The following is a 12,942-nucleotide window of genomic DNA, read 5'->3' as shown; positions in this document are numbered from 1 at the left end:
GGGAGGCTGAGGAGTGTGATCCCAACATACACTCAACACAAATATAAATGCAGCACTTTTGTTTTTGCTCCCATTTTTCATGAGATGGACTTAAAGATCTAAAATTCATTCCAGATACACAATATTATCATTTCTTTCAAACATTGTTCACAAATCTGTCTAAATGTGTGATAGTGAGCACTTCTGCTTTGCTGAGATAATCCGTCCCACCTCACAGGTATGCCACATCAAGATGCTCATCAGACACCATGATTAGTGAACAGGTGTGCCTTAGACTGTCCACAATAAAAGGCCACGCTGAAATGTGCATTTTTGTCTCATAGCAAAATGCCACAGATGTCACAGGCATTGAGAGAGCGTGCAATCGGCATGCTGACAGCAGGAATGTCAACCAGATCTGTTGCTCGTGCATTAAATGTTCATTTCTCCACCATAAGCCGTCTCCAAAGGTGTTTCAGAGAATATGGCAGTACATCCAACCGGCCTCACAACCGCAGACCACGTGTAACCACACCAGCCCAGGCCCTCCACATCCAGCAGGTTCACCTCCAAGATTGTCTGAGACCAGCCACTCAGACAGCTGCTGAAACAATTGGTTTGCATAACCAAAGAATTTCTGCACAAACTGTCAGAAACCGTCTCAGGGAAGCTCAACTGCATGCTCGTCGTCCTCATCGGGGTCTTAACCTGACTCCAGATCATTGCCGTAACAGATTTGAGTGCGCAAATGCTCACATTCGATGGCATCTGGCAGGTTGGAGAGGTGTTCTCTTCACAGGTGAATCTGGGTTTACATTGTTCAGGGCAGATGGCAGACAGCGTGTGTGGCATTGTGTGGGTGAGCGCTTTGCTGATGTCAATGTTGTGGATGGAGTGGCCCATGGTGGTGGTGGGGTTATGGTATGGGCAGGCATTTGTTATGGACGAAGAACACAGGTGCATTTTATTGATGGCATTTTGAATGCACAGAGATACCGTGATGAGATCCTGAGGCCCATTTTTGTTCCATACATCCATGAACATCGCCTCATGTTTCAGCAGGATCATGCACGGCCCCATGTTGCAAGGATCTGTACACAATTCTTGGAAGCTGAAAATGTCCCAGTTCTTGCATGGCCAGCATCTCACCTGACATGTTACCCATTGAGCATGTTTGGGATGTGCTTGACCGGCGTATACGACAGCGTGGACCAGTTCCCACTAATATCCAGCAACTTGGCACAGCCTTGGAAGAGGAGTGGACCAACATTCCACAGGCCACAATTGACAATCTGATAAACTCTATACGAAGAAGATGTGTTGCACTGCATGAGGCAAATGGTGGTCACACCAAATACTGACTGGTTCTGAGTCCCCAGACCCCAGCCTCGTAAACCAGACCCGCCCACTCATCATCCTCATTTGGATTTGGATTTGGGCTTAGTCTGGAAAGGAGCCCATAGAAACTTCTTACAGGAGGTGTTGGTTACTCCTTTGACTGACAGCGCACTTCAGCCAATCAGCGCTCCAAAACAAATACGTCATCAAAATGCGTTCGTGTCGGGGAGATCCCAGCCCACTGATGCAAGTGTTTGTTTTATATGCATGCTTTTTTGTGTTAATTTATTGGAGTTGTTTTATGAGGTGTTGTTTGGGACCTTTTTATTGGCTTTATATGTTTTGCATGGCGTGAAATGGAGGAGCGATGCATGCTGTGGACTGGAGATGATTGAGTAGACACACCCCCCTTCCCTACAAGTCCTGATTGGATAACTCAGCTTCGGTGTGCAGCATAAAGGAAGGTTTGGACAGGTATGGAAGGGGACAGACAAGAGATTACACACGGGGCAGTGCGGACGCCATGGAAAGAGGAACGCCCAGACAGCAGGTTGAGCCCAACTCCAAAATCCAAACAGGATGAGGAGTGGGCGGGACTGGTTTATGAAGCAACCCAGACCCCCAATAAAGCAAACAAAAAAAGAAAAAAAAAGCACATTTCAGGGTGGCCTTTTATTGTGGACAGTCTAAGGCACACCTGTGCACTAATCAAAAAAGAAGTAAGAAAGGGGGAAAATAGGGGAAAAAAAGAGAAAAAAGGAGGAAAGGTAGGAAACGGAAAGGGGAAGAGAGAAGAGGAGTTATTAAAAAAATACATAGAAGGGAAAGAGGAAGGAAGAGAAGAAGAAAAAAGTGCATGTATGTTAATTTGGCTATGTACATATACTACATATGTGTGTACAAGCACAGTTTTTTTGTGTATGGATCAGTATCAGCAAGTACGAGGGTGGATCCAAAAGTTCCCGGACTGTGGTTATAACTTTTTATTTTTTAATCTTCGCAATTATTTGAAACTGTCACCTCCAAAATACTCTCCTTTGGCTTGAATACAACACTGCACCGGAGATTTTCACTGTTCAGAAGAGTCGCCATGACCGCGCGTAACTGTGCCGATAAGATAGAACTTCGATTTTCCCTCCCCCGCCTGTATGCCTGCTTTACCTTTCTGCTGCCGCTCCAGTTTCATCTTTCACAACAAAAAGCAGTCGCCTGGGGCCAGATCAGGTGAATATGGCGGTGGGGAGGCTGCTGTTCACGGTTTTAGTCAAAAAATATGCTTTACGCACAACATTTGGTGCTATTTCTGTGCGTAACGGGGCGTCCTGTGGTCTGCTGTCTGCTATGATGCGGCCATTTCCAGGAGCCTTCGTCTCACTGCTTCTAATAACCGCCTGAGGATCATCTGTCTGGATCTCCACAACACTCCCATCAGATCTGCAATGTCATCAAAAGTCCTGCGTGGATCTCACAGGACGTCTGCTTCAGTTTTTGTGACGTTTTCCTCTGTTCTGGAAGTGGATTGTTGTCCTCTGCGTGCCTGGTCTTCGTGATGTAATCTGATTACTCTTAAAGGGCCCAAACCACTCAGACACCCTAAGAATCCTTCTTAAAGAATGTCTGCAACATGGTGAGTGTTTCTGCCGCTGTTTTCCCAATAAAAAACAAAATGTTTTGACAGAGCGCAAATCAGTGGATATCCGCCATCTTGAAAAATCGAAGAGTGGGGTGTCACTCTGTCAACACAAACAGTGACTGTCAGCTGACCGCATCACGGGGGAAGACCAAACCTGGCACAGTCATGCATGAGGCTATCCTGTAGTGACATCTAGTGGCCAAAGTCGGAAATTCATTGTATTTTTTTATTAATAGATTCAGTCCGGAAACTTATGTGTATAGGTGTATATACATCGCTCTAAAGATTAACTGATGGGCGAGGCCGAATTTTTCTTCAGGAATTCTTTTGTATTTGCTTCTTTTGTATTTGCTCCGGTTTTTTTTTTTTTTTTTTTTTTTGTGAATATTTTGTGCAGTTGTATTTCTTTTTAGTTCTTTGTTGGAATATTAACTACTCATTGGTTGTTGAGATTGTTTTGTTTTGTTTTAATGATTGTTTTACTTTCGACTTTTTACCTTCTCACCTTTTCAACTCTCTGATTGCTTTATTGATTGCTCATTGCCCTTGCGAAGCACTTTGGCATGGCTAAGCTGTTTATAAATGTGCTATATGAATAAAAGTGACTTGACTTGACTTGACTTGGTTTTTGTTTGTTTTGCTCTGGTATAAATGCTGAACAGTAAGAAGGTTAGCCACGTATAAGCTAAGTAGCTTCAGCCTAAACCTTTTCGGTCAACCTGGTTTTCAGTGGTGTTGCTTTGGTTGATATACTTTTAAATATGATCGAAATAAACTAATAAAATGAAAATGAAATGAAAAATAATGGTGTCTGAAGAGCATCTTGATGTGGCATACCTGTGAGGTGGGACGGATTATCTCAGCACAGCAGAAGTGCTCACTATCACACATTTAGACAGATTTGTGAACAATGTTTGAAAGAAATGGTAATATTGTGTATCTGGAATGAATTTTAGATCTTTAAGTCCATCTCATGAAAAATGGGAGCAAAAACAAAACTGTTGCGTTTATATTTTTGTTGAGTGTAGTTAGAGCCCATCCTCCGGTCCCGGAGGAACCAACTCAGTTTATTTGAACCAAACCTCATTTAGCTTCAATGCTATCAAATAATCATTGATGTCTCCAGATCTGCGTTTCCATGACAACAAACGAGACAACAGCTGATGAGCAAGAACTTGGAGGGAAAGAGAGATCCTGGACTAATCTTCCTCCTGTCTTCATCTCCTCGTGTCCTTGTCTCAAGAACACCAAACCTCCTCGTCTCCTTGCCTCCTCGATGCTGCTGAGGCTCTGGGCCATATTCAGTGACCTTCTTGCCTCCTCATCTCCTTGCCTCCTTGTCTTCTCGTCTCCTCGTCTTCTTGCCTCCTTGCCCCCTCGTCTCCTTGACCCCTCGTCTCCTTGCCTCCTAGATGTTGCTGAGGCTCTGGGCCGTGGTCAGTGACCTCCTCCTCTCTCATCCCGACAGTTTGCGGAGCAGCGACTCCCTGAAGGTGCGGCACATCAGGAAGTAGATGACGGGGTCGAGGCAGACGTTGAGCGCCGACAGAAAGAGCGTTCCCTCCTTGGCCTGGAAGAGCAGGAAGTGGGCGTGGCGGCTGAAGCCGGACGCCGGCATCTGGCTGAGCGTGTAGGGTACACGGCAGACGTGGTACGGCACGAAGCAGATGAAGAAGACGGCCAGGATGCTGAAGATGCTGCGGTTGGACTTGCGGCAGACGTCGCCGCTGTCACGGCGGACGCGACGGTACGTCTGGTAGACGCGGCGGGTGATGGAGGCGTAGCAGAAGAGGAGCACCAGCAGCGTGGCCCAGAACAGGGACACGCTGAACATTGAGGAGGCTCGGTGCCACTGCACGCCCAGCGCCGTCTTCAGCTGCATGCACTGCCGGGCGTTCCGCTCGTCGGCCGGTCGGCTGGTCAGCACGGCGTTGGGCAGCACGCCAAGGAGGAGCAGGCCCCAGGTGAGGAGTGCCAGCACCCGGGCAAAGCCGGTGCTCTGCAGGAGGTGCAGCGAGGATGTTGGGGACGAGGAGGCGGAGGAAGACGTGTGGCGGACGATCTTGACGTAACGCTCCAGACTGATGAAGCCCATGAAGAGGATTCCCACGTACATGGAGGAGTAGAAGAGCACGGCGGTGTAGCGGCAGAGCACCACGTGCAGGCGCCAGCCGCCGAGCCCCAGCTTAGCCGCCACCCGGATGGGGATGGTGCACAACATGAGCAGGTCGGCCACCACCATGTTCTTCAGGTACACCACCAGCCCCGAGTCCGCCGGCACGTGGAAGAAGATGCAGGCAGCTACGCCGTTCAAGGCCACGCCCACCAGGAAGATCAGACAGTAGAGCGGCGGCAGCACCTGCTGTGTGAAGACGCTACTGAAGTCTGATTGGTTGTTGGGCAGGTGGGTGGAGTTAAGGTGAGCCATTCCTGAAAACACAAGAAACACAAGAAGACTCAGTGAGGACAGTGTGTGTGTGTTTTAAGTTTGTTTTATGGCTAACAAGACAGAGTGAAGCTGAGTGAATCAGGTCTGTGATGTTAAAAAGCTTCACTACACCCTCAGCCTCCTGGTCAGCTCTTGGGTCTGAATCATCCTCAACCAAAACAATTTCAGTTATAACCTGCATTATGCTTTATTGTGTTAAATTTGATAACCAACCACATGACCAAAGTCAGAGGATGTTATTATTGTCACTATACAACTTTTCCCAGTCTGTACGATAAATGTAGCAGGAAAACGTACCAACAATGCAGGCAGAAATCGATTAAAACAAATAACTAAATATCTAAAAAATGGTAAAAATTGGTAAAATATGTTCAGTTCTGTCTGTGTTTGTGTTGTGTTCTAACTGTGTCTCTTGCTTCAGGCTCCGTGGTCCCTTTCCTCATGTTGATTGCTGTTCCCTACCCTGATTCACCTGGGCCTCATTGTGGATGCCAGGCACCTGGACACCTGGACATGTCAGGAACTGTCTGAGTTCTGTTTGTTGGTTCATTACGTCTTCAGTCCGTCTTCATGCCGTGTCTTCTGTGTGTGCTCAGCTGTGTCTGCGTCTTCCCAGTCTGGTCTCCTGCATGCCAGGAGTTCTGTGTCCAGCGCTCCTTGGACAGAAGCTCAGCGCTCCCAGGTGGGAGCTCTGCGCTCTGGGTGGGCTGCGTCCGGAGTGCACGCCTCTTTGTGCTCCTGTGGGTGGCCGCCTCCCCCTCCCCCGTTACCGAGTCCGTGGTGGACTTCTCCTTATGTTGGATTTCTTGGACCCTTTCTGTTTGTGGATTTTTGGACTCTCTGTTTGGACTTTTTGAGGGGGGGGGCTGAGGGGTGAAATGGGATTCAGCCTAAAACTGGTGTAATGTGGCCCCGCCCCCTGGTCCTCGTAAAGCACGGCGGCTGAGTTTGAACTAAACTGTAGCGCTTAATGTAACACCATCACACCAAAACATCACGTGTAACTCAACGTCCAACACGGATCACTCATCGACGGTTTTTCAACTGGCGTTCACAGAGTTTCACATGGCAACTCTCTTCTCTCACACACACCACATGGGAGGCCAGGCTTCTCTGAGCCGCCATGTTGACCATTCCTCGGTGTCTCCATCTCACCTCACAGCTCTCCATCTCGCTAACCACAGACACACGCGCACACACACACACACACACACACACACACACACACACACACACACACACACTTACACAAACAGCTTGGATATATGACTCGATTTAGTTGCATGTTTGGTTTTGCTTTATTGTTAATACACATGATCACACCCGCCGACAGGGGGGCACCAGCGGGTTTGTTGTAGATAAATGGCTTTTATTTGTTTTCCTTCTAACTGTCCCTGAAATTGTTGTTAAGAACTCCCCCCACCCCCAACACTAGCATGGCTTGGCCAAGAAATCATAGATGATTTTGCCACAAGGAAAGTTCAGCGCCTGTGGTGTGGAGTTCAGATCTAAACATGTCCCAGCAGCTTTAGTCTTAATGGTAAATATTCATTTATTTCGTGTAGGGCTGCGCGGTAAACACGGTATGATGGTAGAAACCATATAAATTTGGCCACGGCAGAGATTTTCGCTCTGCTGTCATCTCACCTGATACAGTTTAGCTTCTACGTAAATAAAATGTGCAGATCGATGTTCAGTCCTTCCTTTTTACTGAAAAACGGAGCATCGCAGCATTGAACATGTTGCAGCTTCTTCTGGTCACGTCTTACTGCTAAACACTCTTTTTCTAACAACATACAGAGAGAGCCTGATCCTTCTTCTGTGGTGTCTGTGTGAAAATAAGGTTGAACATGCAAACAGCACACCTAGTGGCATCAAGTGCAAATGCAGGTGAATCAAACGACTACAAAACCCATTGAGAAACACTTGATTATAGGTTTTACACCGCAACATGTATACTGCGATATATGCCGTTATCATGAAGGGATTTCCTTTATACTGTGATATGAATTTAGGTAATACCGCCCAGCACTAGTTTCCTGCTGGTGTCAGTACAGATGAAGAGTGTATTTGGCAGCAACAGCTTATGTGCAGCTTGTTAATGTGAACCATTGTTGCAAATGTGTGTGCAAATGTGTGGAAGAGCAGGGGTGAGGAAGAAGAGAGGAGAGGAAGAGTGAGGGAAAAGGAGAGGCCCAGGTGTGGGGAGGGATGGGGGGGCCATCTAACATTATCTAGTCCTGGGCCCAGGAGAAACTGTCCGCCGGCCTGTACAGGATTATGGAATCATGTCTGTCATTACTGTTTCACAGTTGTGAATGAAATGTTGACCTCTTCTGTTCAATAACTCCAGAATCCTTCAGGTTTTACTGTTCTGAATTCATTGATTGTTAATAATTCGATTTGTAATACAAATGACAAATGAATAGTTTAACCTACTTTATGAGACTGATAACAAGGAATTGGCCATCATTCATATTTATTCAGGTGGTGCCCCAGGGTTATGTAAAGAAAATCAGATCTCAAGTCGTTTTAGAATAGTTATTAGCAATGATATCCTTTAATTACTACTGCTGGCCAAATTTAAGTTGAAATCCCAACAGCTACACCACTGAAAATGGCTAAACGAGGTATAAATGATAAAACATCAACGAGCAGCAGCGAAGCCACCGGAAGTGGGTGGAAATGAGGTGAAAATTAGGTCATTGCTGTCGTGTTCTTTTACCGCCTCAGGAAGTGGTCTGAATGAAGGCGTTTGAAAACGAATTAATGCCTCTCTTAAAACCACATGCAAGTTAATATCCGAGCAGTGGCCTGACTTCAAACCAGTCCAACAGCAATTCGAAAATAACTTCAAACCAGTCCAGAATTCAATCTGAATCTAACTTCAAAAAAGTCCAAAATGTGAAACTAACTTTGAATCAGTCCAAATCCAATACAAAACCAGCTCTAAAGGAGTTCAGGACCTGAATCAACCTCAGTTCTCCAGCTCAAGTTTGATCTCAGTATAAAGTTGTTCTGCCCCTTGTAATGATGAGGATAAAGATTGATTTTTTAATTAGTTTTTGACTTGGATTTGGACTGGAATGAGTTTTGAACTAGCTTAGGATCCGTGTTAAACCTGGTTTCAAGGAGCTACGGATCAGAACGGAAATCAAGATTCAATATGAAATCTTGTCATCTGCACAGAAACCCACCTGCAGCTTTTCAGTTCAAAGGAACCACAAAACGAACAGCTGGTTCCTGGGTTCTCCTTCTGCCGAGTGGAGGAATCAGAAGGTTCCTGGTCCAGATGGAAGAGATGGGCAGTGATCTGCGGTCCTCACCTGTCTGGAGCTCTGATGGTCGCCTCTGGCTGACTTCCTCCTGCTCTGCACAGCATCAGGAAGCTCTGAGCAGTCCGACAGAGGAGGGAGGAAGCCGCTCTGTGGGAACAGCCCCCGTGTTAAAGGTAACCAAACTAAAACAAAACATATAAACTGTTCAGACACATTTTAAACTTTTCAAGTCTCTGTTCTCTTTCCTGATGCTTTGTGCCTGCTTGACAAGACTGTTGAACCTTGATGACTGCTGCCAGTTATTTCTTCTAAACACAGTTCCTTTAGGAGGAGGAGGAAGATGTTCAACCGATTCGCCTGTCAGTCTCAGCTCCATCCTTCCTCTACTGTGAGCAAGACCCCAAGATACTTAAACTCCTCCACCTGGGCCAGAGTCTCTCCACCTGGAGAGGGCAGACCACCTTATTCTGGTTGTGGACCATGGCCTCGGAATTTAAGGTGCTGATCCTCACCCCTGTCGCTTCCAGTTTTGGTCATAGCAGCATTATTTTTTTCAGTAACAAATAATCTAATTAATTACTTTTCCCATCGTTGCAACGCCGTTACCGTTACTGAGAATATGAAGTTTCTACAATTAGGTTGAATGAAGCGCAAGTGTCAGCTTTTGGCAGCACACATCAGCTGCCTGGAGAGAGCTGGGAGGAGGGAGGGAGGGGGTGATGAAGACGCCATGATTATTAGCTGGTGGGCGGATCATGCCCTGCTCACGTCTCAGTCACTGCATGTGCTGACTGGTAAACACAACAAGACAGAGACAATGGCATCAAGCTCGAGCCCAGGATGTTCAAAGGTAGCGTTCTGAAACTGGAAGACTTTATCCACGTCTGTCTCGAGCAACTCGAACCTGATGAAGCACCTCACCTTCAGTCCGACAGCACGCCACCGGGAGCAGCATTTTACCACGCCACATGCTAGCGTGACGCTTATTGCTCCTGCTGCTGCTAACCCCACCCCGAGCCCAAATGCAGCCAGCAGGGAGACAGAGCCGCTCTGCACTAGAGATGTGCGGATTGCGGTTGCACCTGCGGATAACCGCGAATCGGGCGGATGACGTGTCGAAAAATTAAGATTTTAACTGCATTTGGGCGGGTTGCGGTTGAAGCACTCAAATAAAAAAAAAAAGCAATATTTTAATAGCCGAGGCATCTTCAATACACCTAAAAGCTATTCTGCAGATATTGGGCACTGGTTCGGTTTTGAAAACTGAAAAAAATCGTTGGTGCAGGCGGACAGCGGGCGGATGGAGATTTTATGAGCGGTTGCGGATGGAAAAATGAGCCATCCGCGCATCTCTACTCTTAACACACTGATTTCGAGGTACACTGGTACACAGTAGGCCTAATGTACAGTTACGGAGATTTGCAATAGTTAATGGCCACAAGTTCACATTTGTGTTTTAAACCTACACTAAGGAACTTTTCACCCTTAATAAAACATTTTAATATCTTTTGTGATGATACTTCGACTTACAACTAGTTGAATGACCCTCTGTCACGGCCTGAGGGTGTCAGTGTTGCTTTCACTTGGACTGAGCAGCTGTGAGGAGGGTGGTAGGAACCCTGCTCACTACAAAACTCCAAATGTGCGGACTGCTTTACGGCATGCGTCACATCACGATATATTTTTTAGCCACCATTAGATTCATGACCTCGTCGCTATCCGTCCTTCACACAGCCACTGGAAACAAATGAAGGCGACTTCAGTCCGACAGCACGCCACCGGGAGCAGCATTTTACCACGCCACGCGCTAGGCCTCATGGGAACTGTAGTATTCCTTCAGGCAAAACACTACCGCTTCTGTCCACTGGCGCCGCCAAAATCAACGCAAACTGAAAGTTCCTTAGTGTTGCTTTAGCAGGCTGCAATTTAGTTCCATTAAATACCAAATGTTCTAAAATACTGTATAAAGTGTTTTTATTCTTCAATCAGTTGATATAAACATCTATGATGTTATAGAATGTAGTAACGTAAAGAACATGAAAAATAGCGTCACAGTTACTTTGCTGAGTAACTAACTACTCTTACAATGAGGTAACTGAGTTACTAATTCAATTACTTTTTGGGAGAAGTAATTTGTAGGTGTAACTAATTACTTTTTTAGAGTAAAGTGACCAACACTTCTCGCTTCACGCTTGGCTGCAAACCGCTCCAGTGCATGATGGTCCAGGTTTGATGCAGCAAAGAGGACAACATTGTCTGCAAAAAGCAGAGATAAAAACCTGTGACTACCAAACCTGAACCCCTCCGGCCCCTGGTCCCTGAACCGGATCCCCTCTGGCCCCTGGCGGCACCTAGAACTTCCGTCCATAAAAATTGTGAATCAGAACCGGTGACAAAAGGGAGCCATGCTGGAGTCCAACATGCACCAGGAACAGGTCCGACTTACTGCCAGCAATGCGGACCAGACTTTGGTCATACAGAAACCGGATGGCCCTTAAAAAGGGGTCCCAGACTCCGTACTCAAGAAGCACCGACCACAAGACACCCCAAGGGAAACAGTCGAACGCCTTTTCCAAATCCACAAAACACATGTGGACTGGTTGGGGAAACTCCCACAAGCTCTTTAAGTTTAAGTTTTATTTATTTATATAGCACTTTTCATACAAATAGAAATTGCAACACAAAGTGCTTCACAGATTAAAAGCAAACCCGCTCCACCCACTCCACCCACCACTCCATCTTCCCCAAACCAAAAATACGGCACAAGAACACAGACCATCCTTCCACCCCGATTTCCTCCACCATAACTAATGAATAGAATATAAGGCTGGGCACAAATGATTCAGAAGAGGAAACACACCCAGGAGCTGTCTCTTGAGCACCCTATGGAGGGTCCAGAGCTGGTCCAGTGTTCCAGGACCAGGATGAAAACCACATTGTTCCTACTGGATCTGAGGTTCAAATGTCAGTCGAATCCTCCTCTCCAGTACCCTGGAATAGACTTTTCTGGGGAGGCTGAGGAGTGTGATCCCCCTATAGTTGGAGCACACCCTCCGGTCCCCCTTTTTAAAAAGGGAAACCACCACCCTGGTCTGCCAATCCAGAGGCTCTGTCCCCGACCGCCACGCAATGTTACAGAGACGTGTCAACCAAGAGTGTCCCTGCACATCCAGAGACTGAAGGTACTCGGGGCGAATCTCGTCCACCCCCGGTGCCTTGCCACCGAGGAGCTTACCGACCACCTCGGTGACTTCAGCTTGGGTGATGGACAAGTCCACCTCTAAGACCTCAGCCTCTGCTTCCTCCTCGGAGGACGTGGTGAGGGGATTAAGGAGGTCCTCGAAGTATTCCTTCCACCGTCCAACAATATCCCCAGTTGAGGTCAGCAGCTCCCCACCTCCACTGTAAACAGTGGTGACGGAGATCTGCTCTCCCCTCCTGAGGCACAGAATGGTTTGCCAGAATTTCTTTGAGGCTGCCTCTGGGCCATGCTGCTGGTGGTAATCCTCCTCCATGGCCTCCTTGAACTCCTCCCAGACCCGAGTTTTTGCCTCCACAGCCACTTGGGCTGCAGTTCGCTTGGCCTGCCGGTACCTGTCAGCTGCTTCGGGAGTCCCTCGAGCCAACAAGGCTCGATAGGACTCCTTCTTCAGCTTGACGGCCTCCCTTACTTCCGGTGTCCACCACCGGGTTCGGGAGTTTCTGCCATGGCAGCACCAGAGACCTTACGACTACAGTTCTGTGCAGCTGCTTCGACAATGGAAGTGGAGAACATGGTCCACTCAGACTCCATGTCCCCATCCTCCTCGGGACATGAGAGAAGCTCTCCGGGAGGTGGGAGTTGAAAACCCTGCTGACAGAAGGTTTCACCAGGCGTTCCCAGCAGACACTCACAACACGTTTAGCTCTGACAAATCAGTCTGGGTTCCTCATCCGTCTGCGAATCGAACTGACCACCAGGTGGTGATCAGTCCACAACTCTTCTCCTGTCTTTATCCGAGTGTCCAAGACACGAGTCAGACGTCAGTTGACACAACAACAAAGTCAATCATCGATCTCCAACATCAGGTGTCCTGGTGCCCTGACCACTTGTGAGACCCCTGTGCTCAAGCATGGTGTTTGCATGGATAAGCTGTGGCTAGCATGCAAGTCCTATAACAGTGCACCACAAGGATTCAGATTGGGTTGGCCGTGCATCCCAATAACCCCCCCCCCCCCAGATCTCACTGTCGCTGCCCACTCGGGTGTTAACTTCCCCCAGTATA

General features: G+C 47.4%; 1 protein-coding gene across 1 annotated transcript; it reads right to left on the bottom strand.

Moving 5' to 3' along the window:
• Positions 1 to 4,225: 4,225 nt before the first annotated feature.
• LOC115400123 (P2Y purinoceptor 14-like) lies at positions 4,226 to 5,378 on the bottom strand. Its single transcript, XM_030107791.1, has 2 exons — positions 4,341 to 5,378; positions 4,226 to 4,278 (listed from the first exon to the last, which is right to left on the bottom strand). Exon 1 carries the CDS (start codon positions 5,376 to 5,378, stop codon positions 4,407 to 4,409), a length of 972 nt encoding a protein of 323 aa, XP_029963651.1. The 3' UTR covers positions 4,226 to 4,278; positions 4,341 to 4,406.
• Between the last annotated feature and the right edge of the window lie 7,564 nt (positions 5,379 to 12,942).

The sequence above is a fragment of the Salarias fasciatus genome, chromosome 14 (genome assembly GCF_902148845.1).
Source record: "Salarias fasciatus chromosome 14, fSalaFa1.1, whole genome shotgun sequence".
Taxonomy (NCBI): Eukaryota; Metazoa; Chordata; class Actinopteri; order Blenniiformes; family Blenniidae; genus Salarias; species Salarias fasciatus.
Note: the sequence above shows the minus strand (reverse complement) of the source record. Positions and strands in the feature narration are given on the sequence as shown.